Source organism: Macaca nemestrina, chromosome 14, assembly GCF_043159975.1.
Source record: "Macaca nemestrina isolate mMacNem1 chromosome 14, mMacNem.hap1, whole genome shotgun sequence".
Taxonomy (NCBI): domain Eukaryota; kingdom Metazoa; phylum Chordata; class Mammalia; order Primates; family Cercopithecidae; genus Macaca; species Macaca nemestrina.
In genome coordinates, this window is record NC_092138.1 from 75,923,315 (window position 1) to 75,950,147 (window position 26,833).

The following is a 26,833-nucleotide window of genomic DNA, read 5'->3' on the forward strand; positions in this document are numbered from 1 at the left end:
TCTCTTTCCCACTTAAACTAGAGCTCAGTGAGGACAGGGGCTGTCTTACTTGTTGTTGCATCTCAAGTATTTTGTGTGGTACCCAGTATTTATTTGAAGAATCAAAGAAATGCTTAAGAATATTTTCTGAAGCTGGGTGTGGTGGCTCATGCCTATAATCCTAGCACTTTGGGAAGCCAAGGCTTGATCCAGGAGTTAGAGACCAACCTGGGCAACATGGTGAAACCCAACCCATTTTTAAAAAACAATTAACGGAGCATGGTGATGTGTGCATGTAGTCCCAGCTACTCAGGAGGCTAAGGCAGGAGGATCACTTGAGCCTGGGAAATGGAGGCTGCAGTGAACCGTGATTGTGCCACTGCACTCCAACCTGGGTAAATGAGCAAGATCCTGTCTCGGAAAAAAAGAATATTTTCTGAAAATCAAGCAACTTTATATAATTGACTCTAACCTTTTTATAGCACATTTTCCATTATTTTAAAACCTGGTGTATGAAGGAAAGATTGATAGCATTAGGTAGTACTCTTATTATATTACTTGTAAGAATCTTTTGGGAAGCTTTGTACTTCTGTCTTAATTAGGAGAAAGTCATACAGGCAGTAAGCACATAGTATGAAAAGAGAGCAGGAATATTCAGTCTTTGCCTTTAGATATTACCTAGATGTCTTCTGACTTCCAGGGTTTTGGACCTACCTGCCTCCATATTTGAGACCTAGTTAACTCTTTTTGTATGTAATCTGGATCGTTGATAATGCTTGTCTGATCTTTTGATATCTTCCTAATCCTTCCTGCCTGACCTAATTCTGTGCACTTGATACATAATTGCCAGACCTTTTCCTACTTAATTGGCCCCTTGGCCTTGGCCCACCCTGCCTGCCATATTACTGCCATATTACAGTGATGGCTAATTTGACCTAATTGTTTATAAGATATCACTTACCAAAACCTCTGTGTTTTACTATTATCTACAAATACATTTATTCAACAACTGTGTATTTGCAGTCACATGAAAATTTAGGTTAAAACATTTTACAGGTTTATTTACTAAAAAAAAAAAATACACCCTTACTATAGCATATCAAATTCACTAGAAGGCCTTGAGTTTAGTTATTAGGGCTCATAGTGAATATGGAGTCTAAGACACAGTAGTACTATGACTTCTATAAGAGATACCATGGAAGCTAAAATATTAGATATCTATGCTGTACAAAATATAGGAAGGCATGTGAAGGTGTTACACATTGTTCCTCCCTAACTTTAAGGATATAAATGTACAAACAGGAGGTATATGCCAGCTGTGGTCTGACTTAGAATTGTTCTTTAATTCTCCAGTAGTAGTATTAGAAATTATAATTCTGCCTTCTAGATTACTAACCTTGTATATGTGTGCAAAAAAATGCATGTACTGTGGATATTGTTATAGGAATATATTCACACACTTACTTTAAAACATTAAAAAACTTTTTATTATGGAAAATCTCAAACGTTCATTTTAGCCATTTTTGAAAATCTTTAAATCTTTTGTACCTTCAAGTTTGTCTGGTATCAATTCCTTGTGCCTGAAGAACTTTCCTTAACATTTCTTACAGTTCAGATCTGTGGCTAATAAATTCTGTCACGTTTTTTGGTTTGAAAAGTGTTCATGTCTGAGAGATATCTTCTGTCGCATAGAATTTGGGGTTGGTAGTTTTTTTTTTTTCGTTTTCCTTTCGGCGGTTTAAAGATGTCGTTCTGTGGTTTTCTACTTTTCATAGTTTCTAACAAGAAGACTGCTGTCATCTTTGTTTTTCTGTATGTGATGTGTCTTTTTTTACCCTTCTGGCTGCCTTCAAGAAGATCTTTGTATCTTTGGTTTTCAAGGGTTTGAGTATAATAGGTCTAGGGGGTGTGTGTTTGTGTATTATATTTATCCTGCTTGGGATTCTCTGAACTTCTTGGATCTGCGCTTTGATTTCTTTCATTATTTTTGGAAAATTTGCAGTCATTATTTTTTTCAAATAGTTCCTCTGCCTCATTCTGCCTTCTTCTTGGATTTCAATTACATATGTCACATCATTTGTTTTTTATTTTATTTATTTATTTATTTTTTGAAATGGAGTCTCGCTCTGTCGCCAGGCTGGGGTGCAATGGTGCGATCTCGGCTCACTGCAAGCTCCGCCTCCCAGTAGCTGGGACCTTAGGCACCCGCCACCACGCCCAGCTAATTTTTTGTATTTTTAGTAGGCCGGGTTTCACCGTGTTAACCAGGATGGTCTCGATCCGCTGACACTGTGATCCGCCCACCTCGGCCTCCCAGAGTGCTGGGATTATAAACCTGAGCCACGGCGCCCGGCCACATCATTTGTTGTTGTCCTGTAGTTCTTGGATGCTCTATTCTGGTTTTTAAATTTTGAGTCTGTGTGTGTGTGTTTCAGTTGGGATAATTTCTGTTAACCTGTCTTTGAGTGTACCGATTATTTTCCTTGTCTGTGTTTAGTACACTGATAAGCCTGAGAAAGGCATTCTTCACCTTTGTTACCATGTTTATTTGTTTGTTTTTAGCATCCCTGGATCCTGTCTTATAGTTTCTGTTTTTCTGCTACAGTTTGAGGACTCAGGTTTCAGACATAGATTTTCCACTTGTTTTCTTTGATTTTTGTTTTCCTAATCTATAAAATAGAAAAGTCAGGAGTATATAGTAATTAACAGAATTGTTTTAGGAATCAAATGCGGTCATAGATAATATAAATGTATGCCCTTGGGCAAGCCCCTTCCCTTCTCTGGGTCTTAATCACTCTCACTAAAGGCTTGTATTATATGATTACTTTGGTACTATTTAGTTCCTAAACTGCAAGATCCTGTGAAGGGGAGAGACCTAACATGTACTGAAAGCCTGGTATTAATCTCATGTAGAATCTGAGAAAGGGGTAAAATCACATTTAAAAAGTGCTGTTGCAAAACAGTTTACTTTTGCTAGGTCAGACAGCATTAAATCCTGTTGCCACTTGGATAAATCTGTTAAAGAATTATTAAAAATTTTCAACTCTTGGGTTTTCTGACTCACTTGAGAAACTTCATGGCTCATAACACATCTCACTTGCTTTCCCTGTGCCAATAGGATTTAAAATTATTGAGTTGGCTCCCAAATTTTTCAATGTGAGGAGAAACTAATTGAGGTTATTGCTTTTTACTAACTAGTGCAAATAAAAAATAGTCTTATTGGAATAGGCTTTGGAGTCACAGAGGGGGGTCAAAGACTGATGGTGCAGGTATGAAACCTTAGGCTGATTATTTAACTTCTGAGCCTGAGTTTCCTCATCTGTGAAATACACACGACACCTACATCAGCTGTTTTGAATGTAGAAGACATAATGTGTGTAAAGCTTTGCGTCTAATGTCTGATTAATAGTAATCAATAACTGATGGCATTAACAATGGCAGCTAAAATGAAATATGCCACCATTAAGTCAAAATTTTAGTAAGTATAAGGGAAAAAGAGTTTACTATTCTTTATATCCTTTTTAGTGAGAAAGTTCACTTGGTAAAAGGATATTTTAATAATAGAGAGAGGGTTAACTGAAAAGTATTGATGAATAATAGTAGTAACAGAGAATTGAGTGCATGCTGGGTGACAGGTGCTCCCATTTACTCTTCAGAACATCCCTGTGAAGTAAGCCACCCCTCCTCTGCTAAGTGTTCCTTTGTCAAGTGAGGGTGATCATTTTTGTTCTTCCACTCTGCTTTAGACTCTGTCAACATCTTTTATATATAAGTCCTACCCTCGCTCCACTTCTCATTCCCAGTGAGAGAACGTGTATTTGGCACAGAAGTGGCCCACAGCAAGTTGAAGGGACTTGTTGAGATGTTGAATCTTTGTATTTTGCTGGTCAAGAATGAAATATCTCTTTATGTTATAGATGAAAATTTAGGCATTAATGAACTGAATGTTGGTCTAAGGTAAAAATACTAAGAAAATAGTTGGAGATAAAGAAACTGCTCAAACAACCTGAGGCCTTCCCCTTTCTTCCCTCCCCATACATGCTGTTTATTAAGACAAATAAATATAGCATTTCAAAGTAGCTTTTGCTTTATAAATTACCGTAGAGTAAATATAATGAGTATCAAAGATGGGTCCAAATTCTGTGTTTGGAAGCAGTTTTACTGTAATGGGTATTATTCAAGACTGAAATTATTTAATACAAAGAAACATTCTTTATTCACACTGTGAATAACTGTCTTCCAAAATACAGACCACAATACAGGCATTCTTGTATGAATAATACAGAGAATTAAGTCAAATTATTTTGCAGTTTTTTCCAGTCATAACAGTTTCAACAAAAGTGCATTCCTGATCATAGGTTTTAGAGTTGGAAGGAACCTAAGAGATCCAAACTAACTCTTTTCTGCCACCCAGAGAGATGAAGCAATTTATCTAAAGTCATGTAGCTAACTAATGACAGAGCCAGGGAGAGAACCAGTCCTTCATCTATTATGCCACAGTGCTGCATTGCTCTGGAAAAAAATACTGCCTACTCATTCTTGGTTTTTAATGCTAGTTAGAGTCTTAGGAAAGGTTTTTTTCCATGACTAACTAGTGCTCTTTTGTTTTCTGTGTGGGTGTTTGGGAACAAGCTAACTGGTTGTGTTTTTTGTTTTGTTCTGTTCATAACAATTGTACAGTGTAAGGCAATAACAAAGCATTTGTTTGGTTAACACTTTAGGGGTTAGGAAGAAATCGTTTTAACTCAAATTCTCTGCCCTCATTGTTGATAGGCAGATATTTTAAAGTTGTGTTTTTTAATCTGGGATTTGAATTCCCTAAATTCTTATGAAAATCATGTGAATATCTGCTTACTTTTTTTTTTTTTTTTTTTTTTGAGACGGAGTTGCACTCTTGTGGCTCAGGCTGGAGTGCGATGGCGTGATTTTGGCTCACCACCACGTCTGCCTCCTGGGTTCAAGTGATTCTCCTGCTTCAGCCTCCTGAGTAGCTGGGATTACAGGCATGCACCACCACACCCAGTTAACTTTGTATTTTTAGTAGAGACGGGGTTTCTCCATGTTGGTCAGACTGGTCTCGAACTCCCGACCTCAGGTGATCCGCCCGCCTCGGCCTCCCAAAGTGCTGGGATTACAGGCATGAGCCACCATGCCCGGCCTATGCTTACATATTAAGAAAAGAATCTGTAGTTTTCATCAGGTTATCAAAGATACATAGTTCAATACTATGGTTTTAGAGGGAGAGAGAACTAAGCCTGTTTGCACTCTATATATACTAATTGTACTAGAGGGCTCCCTTATCTCCAGCCCCCTCCTGCTGGTGCCCTTTCCTCCTGACAAGCCTTTTCCGAATAGCTTCCTGGATATTGTCATGGAAGCCACTGGAGGCCTCAACCTTCTCAGAGGAACCTTTCCCATAGGTTTCCCAAGGATACCTTCTTTCTCCCTTCGCTGCTTATTTTTTCCAGGAGAGGGTGTGAGACTCAGGGATTTTTGTTCATTAGAAAGCTCAGGGGGCTTATTTCAGTTAGATTTCCATTAAAAGGGATTTGTGAGCTGACCCGAAATCCTAAGACTATTGAAATAAGAAAAAAAAAAAAATGCAATTGGAATTCCAGTCAATACTTAAGTTAACTTTTAGAATGCTGCTAGTTCTGTAGTTCAGGATTCTTTGTGTTTGATCTAGAAACTAACATTTTCTAGGAACAAAATGAAAATACATGGATTATTTAGGAGTTGCACAGATCTGTCTATAAAAACTGATTTTTTTCTTCCTGAATTTTATTTGATTTAGAAAAATCTACCCCTGAATAGGAATCTATTTTTTTTTTTTTTTTTTTTTGAGCTGGAGTTTTGCTCTTGTTGCCCAGGCTGGAGTGCAGTGGCACAATCTTGGCTCACTGCAACCTCTGCCTCTTGAGTTCAAGTGGTTCTCCTGCCTCAGCCTACCGAGTAGCTGGACTTACAGGCGCCCACCACCACGCCCGGCTAATGTTTGTATTTTTAGTAGAGATGGGGGTTTCACCATGTTGGCCAGGCTGGTCTCGAACTCCTGACCTCAGGTGATCTGCCCGCCTCGGCCTCCCAAAGTGCTGGGATTACAGATGTGAGCCACTGGGCCCAGCCTGAATAGGAATCTATTTTGATGGGCATCTTTCCTAGAAGAGAACATATATACAAACAGCACATTCTAACTTTTTTTTTTTTTTTTAAGTTTAGCGTCTGGACACACAAAGAAAAAGCTAGTATTAAGACTGAAGTTGGGCCGGGCGCGGTGGCTCAAGCCTGTAATCCCAGCACTTTGGGAGGCCGAGACGGGTGGATCATGAGGTCAGGAGATCGAGACCATCCTGGCTAACACGGTGAAACCCCGTCTCTACTAAGAAATACAAAAAACTAGCCGGGCGAGGTGGCGGGCGCCTGTAGTCCCAGCTACTCAGGAGGCTGAGGCCGGAGAATGGCGTGAACCCGGGAGGCGGAGCTTGCAGTGAGCTGAGATCCGGCCACTGCACTCCAGCCTGGGCTACAGAGTGAGACTCCGTCTCAAAAAAAAAAAAAAAAAAAAAAAAGACTGAAGTTGGAAGAGTGTATTCATTTATTCATTCATTTTTAAAAAGCCCTCACTGAGTACATATTATGAACCCTCAGGCATCATGTTACATGCTGAGAAATAAGCCTGGTCTCTTCCCTTATGAAACTCATAATCTGCTGGGACACAGCATAACAAATAAGAATGACAATTTAGCCCACTAAAAACTCTAATATAGGTACCAAAAAAGCAATGAACTCAGGACCGGCCCTGGCCAGGAAGAGGGGTGGGAGTAGGGCCAGTGGAGTTATTGCTGTGGGGGTTAGCATAAACGTCACAGAAAAGATGACAAATATTTGAGTTGTGTCTTAAAGGTTCAATAGAAACTTGTTTGGCAAAGAAGGGCTTTAGCTATAGCTGGTGTATTTGTACCCTTCTAACTTTAACTAAACTTAACATTTAACACTCTCTTATTTTGTGTTTCCAATTAGAGCTCCAAACGAGAATGGAAGCCACTGGAGGACCGTAGCTGCACAGACATACCATGGCTACTGCTCTTCATCCTCTTCTGCATTGGGATGGTAAGGAAACTCTCACAGATGGTCCGAACCTGGACTCATGATCCAAGGGAATGATGAGGAATTGGTTTAATGAGGGCAGTTGTTGTGGAATATACAAGTCCTTATACAGTTCAGTGGTATTTTGTGTCACCCTTGATTTGTTTTTCTATATGAAAACTGAGCTCAAATTAAGGAGCAGCTGGGACTCATATGCCATTCAATAGACCATTTCAGAAAACAAATCATTTGACGTAAGTCTCTGAATGGTGATCTTGATGGGGTGGTGAGCAAAACAGTGACCATGAGTCACAAGCCCCACGTATTCACCCAACCCAGTCACACCAACTTGTTGGTTATCTTTAGGGCAGTCAGTTCCTCTCAGAGACTTCGTGTTCCATAGTTCTTCCTAGATGGGAGGCTGGTTGCTCACTCTCCTTCTTCCTTCTGCCCGTCCTAGGCCCCTGCTGCCTTCTGTGTCTACTGTAATGAGTGGCATCTTTTGATTGGAGATCAAGGGACCTGGTGGTTTTCCAATGGCCCCTGCTGCCTGCTGGGTCTACTGTAATGAGTAGTATCTTTTGATTAGAGATCAAGGGACCTGGTGATTTTCCAATGGGTATAGAGAATGGAGGAGCAGAGTTGCTGTTACAAGGTATTCGGAGTGTGCACATTCAGTTGCATACTCACTCTGCCCTACAGGAGTTTCCGACACAGACTTCCGTGGCATTAGAGTTCCTGCCAGTGTGCTGGGCTGAAAAAAAGATAGAAAACTGCTATTTTTAAAGCGGACTGATATTTAGAAATAGAAAGGACTTGGAAATCCTCATCTGGTCCATCGCCCTTATTTTACAGATTAAAAACATCAAACTCAGAGATGGAAATGACTATCCCAAGGCCACACTGCTAGTTCATGACAGAGCTGGGAACAGAGCCCAGGTCTGTTCACTTCCATGTCAATGCTGTTTTCTAATACCCCATTTCCTCTTCCTCAAGGGGACTCTGCAGACACATTATTGCTCTCTCTTTCTTAGTCTTCTACAACTCAAAATGCAATTACACTACCTCAGGCAGCCTTGCTCTTACTCATGTGTATTTTTAACCCCCTTCTTACTATACCTTTTATAGAGTTTCTTTAGGAAAATCTTGCTGTTTGTCTCCTCTAACTGCCCACCAGGCCAGCGCCATTTGTGAATCACAGAACAACTGTAATCTTGGCTAATAGGCACAATTGTAGGTACCAGTTCTGCCTCTGAGCAAAGGAAAAGAAAGCAATACATTTTAATGAGATATGATAAATCCAGTAAAATAAGGAGTATTTATTTTAAAGATAAAAGCATAGTTTCACCAAATTTAGGATATTTAGGAAAGGTCAAAATACCTGTCTCCTAACTTAATGACTTATAAGATATTGCTCAAAAGTTTACTTAGTTTAATGGAATGGCAGCTGAAATATAACATGCATGAATGTTTATGCAGCGTGTGGAGAAAAAAAAATTTTTTTTTTTGAGACGGAGTTTCGCTCTTGTTGCCCAGGCTGGAGTGCATGGTGTAATCTCGGCTTACTACAACCTCCACCTCCCAGGTTCAAGTGATTCTCCTGACTCAGCCTCCCAGGTAGCTGGGATTACAGGCATGTACCACCACACCCAGCTAATTTTGAATTTTTAGATGGGGTTTCACTATGTTGGCCAGGCTGATCTCAAACTCCTGACCTCAGGTGATCCACCCATCTCGGCCGCCCAAAGTGCCGGGATTACAGGCGTGAGCCACTGCATGCTGCCGTAGAAAGATTCTTTGATAACAGAATTAGTCCACAGCCTTTCCTTGCTCCCTGAATGTAACCCTGAGACAAATAGCAGCTGACCTTTCAAAATTGTTTACAAAAACATATACCATGCCACCCGAGGTGCTTTGGATTTTCTGTGCTAAAATAGGTCAGGAAAGTGCAATCATTAATGTTAATAGGCTGATTTGGGAGTGACTTGAGACTAAGGAGTTATTTGTTTACTGAAACATTTTAATGCAATGGTAATTAATATAGTGTTGATTTCAGTATGATGGTAATTAAGACCCACTGTGTGTACTTTTAAATGTTGGCATAGCATTATTAGCATTATTTGTTTTCTAATGATTCTTTTAATGGATTACCTTCATGGAATTGAGCTAACATCATATTTTGCCATGTAGAAATAAGAAATCTTAAAAGTTCTGGCCGGGCTCAGTGGCTCACGCCTGTAATCCCAGCACTTTGGGAGGCCGAGACAGATGGATCACGAGGTCAGGAGATCGAGACCATCCTGGCTAATACGGTGAAACCCTGTCTCTACTAAAAATACAAAAAAATTAGCCAAGCGTGGTGGCGGGCGCCTGTAGTCCCAGCTACTCAGGAGGCTGAGGCAGGAGAATGGCGTGAACCCGGGAGGCGGAGCTTGCAGTGAGCTGAGATCGCACCACAGCACTCCAGCCTGGGTGACAAAGCGAGACTCCATCTCAAAAAAAAAAAAAAAAAAAAAAAGGAAATCTCAAAGTTCTATTCACTGGCACAACAGAGATTCAGCATTCTTTGGCTTCTGAGTATTTGTTTTAAATGATTTTTAGAAGATTTCTCCCTCTTTGGATTTCATTCTGTAGTACTTTTAAAATAAACATTTAACAAAATGTTTTGTTTTAGATTTGTTGTTCTAAAACAAATCTAAAACAATTTTAGATTTGTTGGGCATTAATCTATGCTCAACACTTTAGTACGTGTGTGTGTGTGTGTGTGTGTGTGTATATATATACATACATATATATATATATATATATACACACACACACAAAATATGTATCTTTTAAATTTTTTTAAATGACTATGAAATAGGTTTTATCCCCTGCTTATAGACAAACTATAGCAAGGTTAAATATTAGCTTATCTAAGAATATACTGCTGGAAATAAGTGGCAAAGATAGAATAGGAACTGGAACTTTCTGGCTATGTTCTTTTAATCGAGTGGCCCAGCTGCCTGCTTCTCTTACAGATTGTTTCTTCTTAGTAATCTTGCAGCCTGGTACTCAAACCATACCTTTATTCTCTATCTTTATTTGCAGCTTTTTGCTCGTTTTTTGATACCTATGGTCTGGTTCTTAAATATTCTAAGATCTTGTCATCTTTCACTCATCTCTACCATTAAATCTTTATACATGTTCATCTCTTCATCAATATTTGTACTTCTCTTTTATTTCTTCCCTTAGTTTCAAGGTTTTTCTAATGCTTGAGTTGTCTAGAACTTAGAGTGTTTTTCAAAGCAAATTACTCTCAGCCTTCTTAAGTGCTATCTTCTACATTTGAACTTTCATCACTATTTTGGGATTACTGGGCATATACTTACTCTGCTCCAAAAAATTACTTGTAACATTGCACTGCTAAATTTGTGTATTTCATTAAGGGAGTAAACGAGTGGTTTTTAGCCCTAGCTGTAAATTGGAATTAGCTGGGATCTCTTCTTTTTTTCTTTTCTTTTGTTTTTTCTTTTTGAGACAGAGTCTTGCTCTGTCATTCAGGCTAGAGTGCAGGGTGCGATCTTGGCTCACTGCAACCTCTGCCTCCCAGGTTCAAGTGATTCTCCTGCCTCAGCCTCCTGAGTAGCTGAGATTACAGGCACCCAGCACCACTCTTGGCTACTTTTTGCATTTTCAGTAGAGAAGGGATTTTATCATGTTGGCCAGGTGGTCTCGAACTCCTGACCTCAAGTGATCTGCATGCCTCGGCCTCCCAAAGTGCTGGGATTACAGGTGTGAGCCACCGTGCCTAGCCTAGAATTAGCTGGGATCTTTTCTAAAAAAAAAAAAAAAATTCCTCAGCCCTACCTCAATGGTTCTTATATAATCTCTGCAAACCTGATGTTCAGCCAAAGTTGAGACCCATTATTATAGGTACAGATCAACCACTGAGAAGATCAACCACTGAAATGTATTGAGCAAGAAGTGTTAAGAGTGGGTTTAGAAAGCTGGTCCTGGCAGCTAATGTTAAAGATGGCTTGGAAGGTGGAAAGAGGTTTCAGGTAGATCACTTTGGGGGCTGATGTAATGGTCCAGATAAGAGGTGAAAAACCTGAAATAAAGAAGTGCTAAAAGAGAAGAAGAGAGAGATTGAAGAATTTGGATCCATAACATTTATCAATGGTGTTATCAGTGTTGCAGACAAGTGAGAGATAGATCAAGGATGACTAAGAGGTTCTTGTGTTGGGGGTTCAGGATAGGTTTCTCAGCTCAAATCCCACCCCAGCTCCTGGTAGGTTCCCAACCACGGTTTCTGTACACATCATGAAACAAGAGTGGGATGGATAAATAAAGCACCACTTTATTAGTAAATACCTGATTATGCCCAGTAAGTTACTCCCTGGTAAAAGTAACCTGTGGAATGAAGCTTGGGCCCAAAAGGCTGAAGTTTCTTCCTATCTAGGATGGTCTGACTTCATTCTGTCTCAAGGAGAGGTGTTTGTCAGAAAAGGAGAAGAAAAGAGAATGGAGATCTACCTGGATGAAATCTGCCCAGATCAGCTTACCACACAAAGGCAAGAACGGAGGCAGCTGGATGGCCCTAACAAGAGTGCTTACCATGGAAAATAGAAGATACAGAGATCCCCTACAACTTACTTACCCTAGTAGTTATTGCTGTTTACTGTGAGCTAGACACTGTTCTTAGCACTTGACACATAGAAACTCATTTAACTCCTACACCTGCTCAAGGAAGTATACACTGTTGTTATCACATTCCCATTTTACAGAGAAGGAAACAGAGGCATAGAGATAAGCTTAGTAACTGTCTTAAGATTACATAGTGGCAGCACTGAACCCAGAAGAGAAGAGGGAGAAGCAGAGGCCTCAAGAGGTAGACCCCACTCTGTTGCCTGGAATTGAGGACAACAGAAAAAGCTGTTTAGAACATGGACCTGTAGGACACAGTAACCTCGCTTGCCAGTGAAACATGGTCTCATCAATATCTCAGGCTCTGACCAAATCGCTTGCCATTACCTCTTCCTCTAGTGTGGTTTCAGGAAGCTAGGGTGAGGGGCAGAAGCACGGAGAGAGGAGATTGCAGTCTTCCACTTCGTATCTTGTGTGTGCCATCTAGAAGTGGTGCCACCAATGGAGACAGAGCATATGGAGGAAAGGGAAGTGTGGAATGAGAAAATGAGTTGTGGACATGTAGAATTTGTGAGTAAGGAGAAGCAGTTGGAAATGCAGAGTTGGAATCTTGGAGAATGATCTGGACTAGAGTTGGATTTAGGGGACATCATCTCATAGTTTGTCCCTTCAGACTGCTTTCATGGCAGGACCTTTTCTATTTTATAGCATTGGTTTACTTCCCAGGGCATGATGTTTCTACCTCATTAACTATTGCTGAGCATGCAGAACAGAGTGAGAGATTCACTGCACTATTTAGTCACCTGTTTGGTGGGCTGTTCTTTGCTGGGATCACAGATATAAGAAGAACAATATGCCAAAAAATTACCATAAGGTAACCTGATCCAAATGACTTTCTATTAAGTCTGTTTCCTTTCTTTATTTTAATTTGTGGTAATTACCTATTAATGTACCTAACATAATGTTTACCATTTTAACCATTTTGAAGTATGTAGTTCAGTTAAATTCGTTTGCTTTTAATCTGGTTTTGCTTTATTTATTCTCAGACACTGTAGTAAACCAAACAGGTGTGAACCTCTCCCTACAAGTATATTCTTAAAAATTGCACTTTGTATCTGCTTTCCCTTAGAAACATAATAGTTTGGAAGAGGAAGGGCTTTAGAGATTCATCTAATTCTATCCTTGTGATAATAAGGAAACTGAGGCTCAGGGAATAAAAAGTTACTTGCTCATGATGGTAAGGAGTATTCATGGCAAAGTGAGGGTCAGTTTTCAGTCTTTCTTGTCTGTGTTCTTTTCATTGTTTTAGCTGCCCATGAAATTGAGCCTATGATTTCGCTCCGTCATGCCCATTATTTTCTTCTCTTTTGAGAACATTTCAGTTCTTTTAGGATAAACCTTGCATTTGTATATGCAGAATAAATGCTTATTGAGTGGTTATTTCCTAGACTTTCTATCATTTTGTTTTTTTCAGAGTCAAGGTCTTATTCTGTTGCCCAGGCTGGAGTGCAGTAGTGCAATCATGGCTCACTGCAGCCTTGAACTCCTGGGTTCAAGCAGTCCTCCTGCCTCAGCCTCCTGAGTAGCTGGTACTACAGGCGTGTGCCACTGTGCCTGGCTAATATTTTTATTTTTGTAGAGACAGGGTCTCAGTTTGTTGCCCAAGCTGGTCTCAAACTCCTGGCCTCAAGTAATTCTCCTACCTCAGCCTCCCAAAGTGCTGGGATTATAGGCATGAACCACTGCTCCTGGCCTCATTCTGTTTTTTTTTTTTTCCTTCTTCTTTCCTCATTCTTAGAGAGACGCATCCTATTGCATGTTTTAAAAAGTTTGGGAATCTGACAGATTGACACAAGTTTATAATTAATTTTGTTTAATTTGTTTATATAAATATTCACTCCGCATCAGGCCTTTTCTAGGGTAGGATACTAATCCTGCCCTGTTTGCTGGGTCCTCATAGCCCTCTGTATCTTAAGGTTCCCAAAAGAGGAGAAACAGAAGCCAATTGTTCCAAGATTTTACAAATCAGTTATTATAAGATTGAGCCCAAGCACTGATGAGATATGGGCTTTATAGAGGTGAAGTGGTATCTGAGAAAAAGAGAGTCAGTATATGTTTTCATTAATTCCAGGGGAGAGGGCTGTAAGCAGAACTCCTTTTTTTCCCTATCTTTTTATTTTGAAACATTTTGCCATATTCATATACCATCTCCCACCCACTCTATACATGTTTTTGTTGACCATTTTTTTCAAAACTAAATTTAGTCCTTCTGCTTTGTTCAGTTACTTAGTAGAGGCTCTAGGTATACAATTCAAACATGCTTGTGAAATGAAAGTGTGTCTTTTTTTTTTTTTTTTTACTAATAGCAAATAAAACTAAGCATAAGCCCTTACTTAGGTACAACTAGACCTTGTGATATGAAGGGAATATGAGCACAGTTCATTAATGAGCAAATTGTCTTTCTCCCACTTAGGCAGTCGGTACTTATGAGTTGCCAGGTCATGCCTCTGACCCACCATCCCTGTGTGCCTTCATCTGATTTGAGTCACCTCCTATTTGTGAATAAATTTGTCTGTTCCTCTTCTCTCTCTTAAAATAGCAGTGCTGAAAGCACTTCCATAGCTCACTCATTTGAACATTTTAGCCATGATTTTCTTCCTTGCTAATAGTCTTACTTTTTCTCTAAGATTGCTTCCTACTCCACGCTTATGAAAGCCTTCCTTATCCCCTTATCATTTGCTTCATTAATGTGATTTTTCCTTCTGTTGAATGCCTTTCCCCTCTCTCTCTGCTGAACCATTAAATTATTGAGTGTATTCTGTAAAGTTTCTCTCACCCCACTTTAATTTCATGTACCACATTGTTTCCTTTCTGAAATTATATTGCTTCCCACATTTGGATTTTAGAATTTTTCTTTTTAAAGATACTGTATTTTTAATTGTATTTGGCCTAGTTCCCCATTGTCAGTGATTGTACCATATGAGAAGTCCCTAGGATAATAGTCATGGTTTCTTCCCATCTTATTAGCTTATTATTCTCCTTGCCCACCCCCCACCCCTGGCAGCTTTCCACTCTCTCTAATACTTCTGGAAGCTACTAAGAAGTTTAAGTGGCCTATGTGAAAATATGTCAGTGTCCCATTTTAGCATATATATGTAACATTTACAATTTATACCCCTGCCTACATCCGAGAGGGATGTGAGGTGGCTTATGATGATAAAGAAAAAAACCCACATGTCCAACAGTACTGTTAAAAATAGTCAGAAAAGGAAATCAGAAGCCACTTAAAGGAATCTGTAACACAATGTACTTACCAAACATAAGAAGAAAATTCCTATAAAAAGTAAAAGAAGAACGTAACCTTTTAATTATGTAACAACTTTGCTATTCTAGATTAGTAGTGAAAGAAGGTTGTAATTGTGGTCTGAAAATATTTTTGTACAGTAACAAAATTACTGACATTCTCGCTGTTCCCCCTAGAAATTTTTGTTCTAAAACAGAACCGAAGGGGTTTTTGTTAGTGTCCAGTTACTGTTGTTAACCTCTTTGGTCTGACTTTCCCATTCAAATTCACCACTAACAGCTACCATTTATTGATTACCTGCCATGTACCAGACAGTCAGCTAGGGACTGGATATGTGTTATTTCATTCAGTTCTCCTCATTAGGCTGTGAAATAGATGGTATTACTCTGTGTTAGAGAGGAGGGAACAGAGTCTAAGTATGTAATTAGATAAAAATTACACAGATAGTAATTGGTAGAGTGAGGGTTTGAATCCAGGTCTTACTGAATACGAAGTCCATTCCCTTACTGTTAATCTGAGTCTTCTTGTTAAAATATGTGTTGGAGGCTTCACGTGGTGGCTCACGCATGTAATCCCAGCACTTTGGGAGGCTGAGGCAGATGGATCATTTGAGGTTAGGAGTTCGAGACCAGCCTGGCCAATATGGTGAAACCCTGTCTCTACTAAAGATACAAAAAAATTAGCTGCGTGTGGTGGTGCATGCCTGTAGTCCCAGCTACTCAGGAGGCTGACACAGGAGAATCGCTTGAACCCGGGAGGCAGAGGTTGCAGTGAGCCAAGATCGCGCCACTGTATTCCAGCCTGGGCAACACAGCTAGACTCTGTCTTAAAAAAAAAAGTATTGGAAAGGTTAGCTATTAAACCTCCTAATACTTACCTCCTTTTCCAGTTTTTACTCAGCACAGGGCTTTCTAATTTGGAGTTCAAAGATATGCTTAAAATGGTATGCTGATTCACACATGTAAATATGCAAATATGTATGCAAAGGATTAAATATTTTTTTCCCATGTCTTAGTATTGGGTTGAAGTTCTGAGGTGGGATTGATTGCCCTACAATGTCCTTGGAGGAGTCAGGAGAGGGGGAGAGGGGCAACAGGGTGAGTGTGAATGAGTAAGTACTGACCAGCTGTGTCTAACCCCACCGCTAGCAGTTTGTGCTGCTTGGAGGCAGAAGGAGACTAACATGTATTAAGACATGCACTTTACATGTAACATGTATTATCTCATGTAATTCTCACAACAGCCTTTGTGGTAAGTGGTTTTAACCTTAACTTATAGATGGCAAACTGAGGCACAGAATTAAGTAAGTTTGTCCAAGGTCACCCAAGAAGAAAATGGAGTCATCAGTATTCCATTGATCAACGCAGGCTTTTCTGACCCCGAAGCCCACCATCTTTCCCTTGTAGCAAATTCTCACTTATAATAATAGTACCTAACAACTATAATAGCTAAGACTTTATTAAGCTCTTACTATATGCCAGGCAGATTTTTTTTTTACCATTTTACTGGATTACATCATTTAATCCTTAACAGCAGCCCAGTGAGCTACATACACTCATTATCTCAATTTTACAGATAAGTAAATTGAGACAGAAAGTTGAAGCTAGTGAGTAGCAAATCAGGGATAGTCTCCACTCTCAGTCTATTTTTTTTACAAAGTATAGCTTCAAGAAGTTTCTACTGACTGTAGCTATGGTCTCTACTCTTTCCTTGTAGCTCCCTTACCTGCACAATGAAAGTGCAGGGCTTGTTTAGAAAACAGTTTGTTTGCCTTTTTAGGTAAGTATATTTAAAGGGGAAATACTTTTCTCTGAGGAATTGCATATGAGTATAGTATTTTCCACTCTAGGCCTTAGATCTAGCAAGGCTATTTAGATAAGTACTACTCATGATACTTGGCTGTGATTAATTAAATAATGGTAGTCTCTGCCTTCATAGCCAGTTTACTAAAGATAATAAAAATGTAACCTTTTAATGACCAGGTTGCAAGAATAGTTCTTAGCCTCAGTCTTTACCCCCAGATACAATCAGTTTATCAGTAGTGATTCACTTTACTTCCTGTTCTTCTGGCTAGTCGCTTGCTGTCAAGCATAGGCTTTTATTGCTTTGTTTTGGTCAGTGCATGCTTGACTTAGCAAGCATGATGTGCTTCTGAAGTATCTACCATTTGCCTTTAGTACTGTGATGAAGCATATTCCCATGAAATGAAGTGACCTTTGCAGTATACAAAGCCAGTGCATTACTGTCCTCCAGTCTTCAATATTAAGAGCATGGCAGTGCTTCACGATGTAATTCTTTGACTTGTATACAGCTTTATTGCAGGAAGGAAACAGAAGTATTGCTTGCACTGAAGCGATAATGATTCAAAACCCACGTTCCTATTGTTCTTTGAATTTTTTTCTTTCATCCTTTGCTGATGTTCACTTAAAGGAACCCCTTTACAACCAAATGAAACTAAAGAATGAGGGAAGCTGGGTTTGATTCTGTGCTCTGATCTTTACTAGCTTTGATGGCCTCGGATAACTTGTTTAACATCTCTAGGCCTCAGTTCATAATCTTCATCATGAGATTAGAGATAACGTACTACAAGCACCTATTAAGAGTATACAGACTGGCACAGAGCAGGTGTTCTGTATAGGGAAGCTGATATTATTACTATTATTATTATTAATAAAATTCAAAGATGATCTTGTGATGTAAAGGTTAGGATTTGTTTTGTTATGGTAGTAAATAGTGTTTCCCTATGGACTTCTTTGTATTGCTTATGTGCAATCCAAGGAAAACAATAGAATAGTGTTTGCAGTAAGGAAAGATAGCTCTTTGTTCCCTTCAGCAGACAAAAGAAGCTCATTATCGTATCAACTAGTGACTGTTGGCTATTGAAATGGTTTATTTGTATGTTTTTTTCTGTTTCTTTCCTAGGGATTTATTTGTGGCTTTTCAATAGCAACAGGTGCAGCAGCAAGACTAGTGTCAGGATACGACAGCTATGGAAATATCTGTGGGCAGAAAAATACAAAGTTGGAAGCAATACCAAACAGTGGCATGGACCACACCCAGCGGAAGTGAGTAGACTGTTGCTGAATGATGAACACATGGAAACTTTGAAAGAGGCACAGAGAAAATCCTGCTATTCTTACTGTTTTAAAGATAATATCTTACCAAATATTATTTTTATGTGACTTCTGTTGGTGTGTTTGATTTTTTTTCACTGAACCCTTGAATCATTCTTGTTTTTGGTCTACAAATATATTCTTCAAGAAACAGAATTAGTTACCATGTTAAAATGGGCTACCTTTATCCATGTTAGTGGGTAAAGGCTTGATTTGAAAAGGTTATTCTTTTACTCTTTTTTTTTTTCCATTAGCCTTTAAGCTGTGCACTAGTTTTAACCCTGTAACATTTTTTTCCTCTAAGATTATACTTAATGGGAGAGAGAGGGATGATAATGGATTTTGAAATATTAACATTATAAAAAATATTTTATGTGGTATCATTTATAAGTATACATCAGATTCCTATTTTATAAAATATACATTTTGTCAGACTTTAAAATTTGCTTTGGCTTCTCAATATTCATCTTTTAGATTTCATGAGATTCCTGACTTAATTGACTTTTTCTTCAAAAGAGCTGTCATTTTGTTTTTAATACCTGTGGGGAAAATAGATTTCATCTAGCATATTTTATGTATGATGCTAATATATTTGTGTAAACTATATATTTGTGCCCCATGAAGCCTTATTAGGCATTTGTTCTTCAGAATTAGCAACACTAATTTTAAAGTAGTAGGCTAACTAATCCAGTTAATGCACTCTATAGGAAAAGGCTAAGCAGGTAACATTTTAAGGTTGTAGGTCTATTATAAAGCATTTTCCAGGAACGTAATATGTAATAACTGTATTTATTATATAAATCTGTTGGTTAAATCTGGGCCCCTAGTGGGAAGTATAAGATTAATTTGATAATGTTACAAACCTGAAGAAATCCAAATAGTTAATTTCTCAGTGTTATTCCTCCCATTAATGAAGATAAGATAATGCATTTTAAATAAACAAAATTGTAAATGACAACAATGAGTATCTTTATAGCATCCCAAAGTCAACTAGCATGTGATACCACCCTGTGAGGTAGGTGTAACGGAGGCTTGGAAGACTGAAGTAATTTTCCCAAAGTCACATGGCTGGTGGGCGGTAGAATATCCAGCTCAGAAGATGAGTTTTTCTCTTGATATGCACCTGCATCCATTGAGAGAAGTGAAAATTGGACTCTTAGCAATTGGAAGAATTATTACATTTTTTCTTCTTTATGATTGCTTCATGAAATTAACGCAAATTTTAGACTGTATGTTATTTCTTGTAGCAAGACTATGCATATTTTTTTAATTTTTATTTTGAAATAACTTTAGACTCATAGAAGTTACAAATATAGTACAGAGTTCCACAGTACTATTTTTTTGTAGATAGCATCTACTCTGTAAAATATTATTTAACTCTTTAATGCTGCTGACATGTATCAAATATAAAATATTACAATTTAGATAAAGGAGATAAGAGGAAAAGGGAACTACTCCCTCAGGTCTTCTACTTACATGGGATTGGAATCATTTTTAATGGCTCCTTTCATAACTTGCCAGGACTCCAAGCCTGTTCTCACCATAAAGTTTGTGTAAATGCCACTCTTCGTATTTAACATTGTGGTGATTCATCTGTTCAGTGGAGCAGATTGCAAATACTTGGATTATTTTATGTACCTTTCGGCCTCTTCCAAGAGAGGCTACTTATTATTCTGAAAATGTGATCACTGTTCCCTGAATGCTTAGCATAGTCAAGAGCCATTCATATAGAGGGAAAATAGTTTCCCAAGTGTAGCTGTTCCTTAATTCATGTACACATGTTTAAAATTTATTTTTGATTTCTACTTCATCTTCTCTTACTGTATGACCTTTTTAGTGCTAACCTACTTAAGTATTTCTGTCTATAGATGTTTTTGTAAAAAAAGAAGACTTTTTTTTACCTTTCTCAGATAAGTCTATAATATTTTGATCTGAAAAGAGACAGAAAAGCAGCAGTCTTTGTGTTTGTCACCTTTATTCCATCCTCTTCTTTCTCCTGAAAATGTATTGGTTTCCTTCCTTTATACTTACTTCCTCGTACTTCTTTGCTTCCTTACGAACTGTAGGCCCTTCTGTAGCTGTATAGTATTTTTATACCTGTTTTGTCTGCTAGTACTTCAGCCTAACCCTGATCACTCTCCCATTCCTTACTGTCAGCCGCTAGTACAGTAGCTGGTCTTACTAGGACCTTTAAACATATTTGTTGAAAAAGTCAACAAATCAGTCCTCTAAAATCTCAACTATAACTCTTTCTTGCGTTCATGAATATTGTTTCTTCTATCAGAAAAAAAAATTCCTCCCAATCTGCACATGGCTAAACTCTACTCATCCTTCAGCTCTCAGCATAAATGTCACTTCGCTTCCCAGAGAGGTATTTTTGTTCTCATAATTTAAATCCGATATTCAAAAGTACTCTCATTGTATCCTATAATATGTGTAAGTATATACTTATTTTTTGATTATTTGTTAAATGTGTATCCTAAGTGCCATAAGAGAAGAGATATATTTGCCTAGAGCATAGTAGGCACACATTTAAATGCTTGTTTAATGAATAAATCAATTTGTTTCCTTAGAATATGTTTTAAGAAGTAAATAGTGAGTTTGAGAATTTGAACATTTTAAAATTATTAATGCGTATTGCTGAATGGCTTTCCATAAAGACCGTTCCATTTATATTCCCACGAACAGTGTTTGAGATTGCTTTATCTTTGCTAGTATTATTAGTTATTATTTACTAATTTGTTAAGCCAGAAAATAGTGTTTTATAGTTTTAATTTGCATGTCTTTGATTATTAATGAGTGTGAACCTTTTTTCCCCATGTTTGTTGGCCTCTCATGAAGACTGTTGTGCTAGCGTATCTATTCTTGGTCGTCTTATCTCTAATCTGCTCCATCCTTTATACTGTGATAAGATTAAGTTCTTTAAAATAGGGCTCTTATGTTGTCATTTCCCTCCTCAAGAGCCTTTCCTTTGGTAGTGTTGTCTATAGCCTCAAAGAAGAGCCCACTTAGCCCTGCCCTTCCAGGCTTCTTGTGATCTGGACCCGTTTCACCTATTCAGTCTCCTCCCACTGTTCCTCAGTGTGGTGTTCTTATTGTCTGGGACATTCAATTGATTCTTACCTCTTTGCTGTTCCTTCTACCTGTCTGCCAGTCTGAATTCTTGAAACACTTAAGACGCGTCTCATAGCTAACCTCTGTATGAAATGTTTCAAAACTAACCTTATCCGTAGTGAGCTTTCCTTTACTTTGATTACCTGAACTTTTCTATATTATACTTGTTATTCTACTGCCTTCAGTTTGCGCCCTAATTATATTGTGTGTTTCTCATCTGTCTGTATTAATTGGCAGTTGCTAGGTAACAGTATTACTGTAAAGTTAGTGACTTAAGATACATTTGTGATCACTTTCTGTAGGTCAGAAATCTGGATGTGGCTTACCTGGGTCTGCAGACACAGACTCTCACAAGGCTGCACTTAAGTTGTTGGTCAGGGCTGAGATTTCATCAAAGGCTCAATGAGGGGAGGTTCCCCTTCTAAGCTCTTGTGGTTGTTGGCAGCATACAGTTCCTTGAGGGCTGTTGGACTGAGGGCCTTTGTTCCTTGCTGGCTGCCATTTTTTTGATGGTGGGGATCAGGGTGGTAGTAATATATTTTGAACTCTGATTGGGAATTCCAAAAACATACTTTTTCTGCCACATTCTAGATTGTCCACAATCTTTAGGTCTATAATATATAAGTAGCCTCAGAGTATATATGTCAATTTTAGATAAAAATTTATCATTATTATTATTATTGGAGGCAGAGTCTCGCTCTGTTGCCCAGGCTGGAGTGCAATGGCATGATCTCGGTTCACTGCAACCTCCTCCTCCTGGGTTCAGGCCTCTCCTGCCTCAGCCTCCCGAGTAGCTGAGACCACAGGCATGCACCACCACGCCTGGCTAATTTTTTTTTGTATTTTTAGCAGAGACTGGGTTTCGCCATGTTGCCCAAGCTGGTCTTGAACTCCTGAGCTCAGGCAATCTGCCCACCTCGGCCTCCCAAAGTGCTAGGATTACAGGCGTGAGCCACTGCGCCCAGCCTTATTACTATTATTGTTATTCCCAGAGAGGAAGCTCCCTATCTTCCATATCAATTTGGACAGACCAGAGATGGTCCTGTTTAGTGGCAAGATACCTGAGTTAGTGAGTGTGTGGACTGAGCTAGGACAAAAAAAAGGTCTAGCTTTGTTGGCCTCTGGGGAGAAGACTGGGGTGAGGGCAGAGGTGTTGTGTATCTACCAAAGATGCTCCCAGGTACTGGGTGCCTGAGATGGGAGAAGATGTGGCAAAGTGGTGGTAGCTCTTTGTAAACTAGGTCATCATTGTAAAGCTGGGTGACAGTAAGTAGGGAACTGCTCTTAATCTTTTTGACATAAACATTGTATCATTATTAGAACTTTTTCCTCATTCTTCAAACAGTCCTAACGCAGAGCTTAGTGTCCGCTTTCTTTGTTACTCCAAGAAGTTTTACCAGTATATCTCATGCATGAATATCGATTCTTCCATAGAGGTTTTAAAGATATATTTTTGCACAAATCTAATTTTCTTTTTTATCTGTCTTTCTTCCAAGGAAGCCATTTAAAGTCCCAATCACTGATAAAGGCTCCATTACCCTAAAATGCCTCTCCAATTTCAGATAATCTGTATTAACAGGATGTAAAGAACTAGAGGTCTGCAGAGGATGATAGCATCTATGTATGAGTAAAATCTATAGGGGGTGCATTTTATTTGAGCTCTTTTCAATTTCCTGCATAATCTTTACCAGAGTACCTAGTAAAAACAGAATCAGAGGATGAGTTTTACTTCTTTCTCTTAATTGTTCTCATTGGCAAGATACTCAAAGCTTAAAATGTTTGTGCTAAAACGATCCTTGAGATCATATTACAAGTGAGGAAACTGAGTCTAGGAAGCATGAGGGACTTGATGGAGATAGACCAGCACTCAATTCTCACCCTCAGTCGGTGCTCTTTGCATCATGCACTAAAATAGATCTGGTGAGCTGTGTGGTAATTCCAGTTTCCCACCTTTTTTGCTTTGGGGGTTTCTCCCTCCCAACATTTAAAGATGAAAGAAATTTTGGGGGGAACTTGATGAGTCCCCACTCACGCTAAAAAAACTTTGAAAGGAACCAAAGCCCTTATACGATCTAGGAAGGCTTTGAGTAATTTGAAGGCAATTTTGTCTATTTCTTTCTCTGTCAAATAAAGAATATGAATTGTGATGAGGAACTGCGTTTTTTTGTCTTTTTGTTTTTTGTTTTTTGCCGTTTGTATGTTTTCAATATTTACTGAAAAATACTTAGCTTCAAATTGATAATGGGGTTTTTTAAATAAGATAATTGATTGTTTAATAAACAGTGGTCTTATTTTAAGGAAACTCTCCATTTTTATAGTATCTACACATATGCAGAATAGGACTTTAGTGGCCACTGATCACCTTCTTTAAAGTGAGAGTCCTGTATCTTAATGTCTCTGGTTCAGTCTACCCCATGATCACATATTAACTTATGCAGAGGATTATTTAGGGGATTGTACCAATAGGAAGATTGTGCTTGCTCTTTAAATGATTGCCAAACTTTCTAGGCCTATACTAACCATATAGCCAGCTATTTTAGGGAGAATATTATTCTTTAATTAGTCAGCATGTAAAACATGCCTCTTTTGAAGACTTTTTAAAGAGTAACCGAATCTTGTTGACTGTGCATACCTGTTCCTGTTTGAAAAAGAATTAGAAAAATACAGATAAAATATGCTAAAATATTTGCATTGGTCCTCTTATCAGCTAAGTACTTGCACAGGTTTTCATTATGTGGCTAGGACTTCTCTTCCTCGTGATGACTTAAATCATACTGCTGTTTCCTGAATGACTATCCTTCACCATTTTTGAAAATTATGTTTATTATTTTATTTAGCCCTCAGCAACCATTTATTGAAAATCAGCCGTGTGCTACAGACCACTATTACGAATACTAAAATAACAAGCAACCTAAGTGGTTGAAAAAAAGGTTTGGTTAAATTCATTCATTCATTCATTCATTCATTCATTCATTCGTGAACTCTATTTCCTGGCCATCTTCTTTGAGTGAGGCACTTGAGATTATACTCCTGAGCAAAATAAGCATACTTTTTTTCTTTAATCTCATGGGAATTACAGTTTTGTGGAGAAAACAATAAAATCATCATACAATCACATATTATTATAGCTATAGGAAGTGTTTTGAAGAGAGAGGTATAAGGATATGAGAGAGGTTATAATGGGAAGGCCATGAGAGAGGTTACAATGGGAGGTCCTGGCCCGGTCTGAGACACTGTGGAGTCAGTAAAAATGATGCTGTAGAAGTATGTCCATAGCATGCAATATATGCATAACATTATTAAGGGAAAAATAAATTGCAAACCAGTATGTACAGCATTATTTTATTTATATATGTAAAAATATACATATACATAGAAAAGTATGGAATGACATGAAAATGTCAGCAGTGTGATTAGCAGTTGAATTACGGATGGTTTTAATTTTGTACTTATCTCTTTTTTCCTAAGTTTTCTATAATCAATATATATTACTTGGGTAATGAAAAAAAATAAAAAGGATAAAAAGACATTTGTAGTCCCTGTCCTTGAAGACCTTGCATTCTAGTGGGAAAGACAAAACACATGGAGAAATTATGACAGTTCAGTGTTGGAATGTCATGTAAAAGTGTTGTCTGTTGAAAGCTGAGTGACTCCACTTTCCTGAGTTCCTAACAGCAGGCTGGTGGGGAGAGGAAAATAAGGCAATTTGATGGTAGTACTGGAACCACTATTGTGTTAGTTTCCTAATGTTGCTGTAACAAACTACCATAAAGTAAGCAGCTTTAAACAATGAAGTTCTGTAAATCAGAAATTGAAGCAAATTCGTTGCTTTAAACAATGAAGTTCTGTAGATCAGAAGTCTGTGCACAGCATGGCTTAGCTGATTCTCTGCTGTAGGGTTTGAAGGATGAAATCGAAGTCTTGGCAGGGCTGTGATTTTTTTCTTAAGGTTCTAGGGAACGAATCCTCTTCCAAGCTCATTCAGGCTGTTGACAGAGTGCAGTTTCACATGACTGTAGGACTGTAGGACTCCTTGCTAGCTATAAACTGGGAGTCATTCTCAGCTTCTTCTAACATATGTTCTATAGCATATATTCTATGGCTCGTGACCCTCTTCTTCCAGCAAAATTGGGTCCGATTCTCAGTCTTGAATCTCTCTGACTTCCCCTTCAGGGCAGCATCTTGGTTGCAGGTTGTACATGTGAGTTGAAGACTCTCAGCCAGTGACAGGGGTTCAGGGACAGGGTAATTTCAGGCAGAGTTTTGGAGCCCCATTTAGGTATAAAGATGCTAACTAAATTTTCAGAAGGTAAGTTTATAGAGATGTCTTTGAAAATATTTTTTGTCATATTTTGGGGGTTCAAGGCAGGGCTTGCATTTTATCAGGGTAAAGTCAAGTAAAGTAGGCTGTGAAAGGATGGTACACATAATGGTGATTGGAAGAAGAGGTGAATAGATGGTTATGAGGGTTTGGGGACTGAGAGGTGGCTCCAAGAGCCCATCTTCTGGTGAAGATGGAATTCTGATTAGAATACCAAGCTTGGTTCTCATCGTCTGAGGAATAGTGTGGCTGAGTCTACAGTTTAGAATGCTTGTTGGCCATCCTAAAGCCCAGGGAAGACTGGCACACACAGGAAGGTGCTCCCGACTCTGTCGTGTACTCCTGACTCTATCTTGTGGAGTTGTAGAAGTTTAGAAGAAGAGAGGTATACATGTGTCCATTGGACTAATTCTTAAGTTTTACAGGATATTCTACCTACCTGTTGTTAAGGTATTACTTAGAGCAGCCTGCTTCTTCCTACACTTAGGGATAGGTTTAAACAAATGGAGATGCTCTAAGCCTTTGACGAATTTGCCTTTGCTTTGAGGGAAAGCACTCTTCTCTCTGTCTTCTGTCAGTACTCTGATTCTAACTCTAACCTACTGTCACTCCTACTAAAGTGAAAAAGAGAAGCCTAGATAGATACCTCACATAAACTTGTATTTGAGAACTTATTTCCCCCCCAAATTTACAAGCATTTGAAAATAGTAACATCTGTGATGTTCTAAATAAAAACTTCTTGTATTATGTATACAGGTTTTTTTGTTTTTTTGAGATGGATGGAGTCTTGCTCTGTCACCTAGGCTGGAGTGCAATGGCAAGATCTCAGCTCACTGCAACCTCTGCCTCCCGGGTTTAATAGATTCTCCTACCTTAGCCTCCCAAGTAGCTGGTATCACAAGCACCCACTACCACACCCAGGCAATTTTTGTATTTTTAGTAGAGATGGGGTTTCACCATGTTGGCCAGGCTGGTCTTGAACACTCCTGACCTCAATGATCCCCCCCCACTTCAGCCTCCCAAAGTGCTGGGATTATAGGCGTGAGCCACCACACTCGGCCTATACAGTTTTTTTCTAAACTTTCATTCTCTCTTATGGAAAATATTAGAAGCTGTAAATATGCTAACTAAATTTTCAGAAGGTAAATTTATGGAGATTTTTTGTGACCACACTACTCTTTAGCCTAAAGTTTTAATCTCTTTACAAAGGTAACATCTGTTTTGCTAGTGTAATTCTGCCTTCAGGATAATACTTGCTGTGGAAAATACTGCTAGCAATTTGAAAGA

At 38.6% G+C, this 26,833-nt stretch overlaps 1 protein-coding gene across 5 annotated transcripts in view; it reads left to right on the forward strand.

Moving 5' to 3' along the window:
• The window catches only part of LOC105481019 (solute carrier family 44 member 1), a 243,524-nt gene that overhangs the window by 96,607 nt on the left and 120,084 nt on the right, over positions 1-26,833 (forward strand). For all 5 annotated transcript variants that reach the window (XM_071078099.1, XM_071078098.1, XM_011740264.3 and 2 more), the window contains 2 exons: positions 7,000-7,089; positions 17,921-18,063. In XM_071078099.1, the coding sequence (XP_070934200.1) occupies positions 7,000-7,089; positions 17,921-18,063 (233 nt within the window). The remainder of the gene's footprint in view (positions 1-6,999; positions 7,090-17,920; positions 18,064-26,833) is intronic.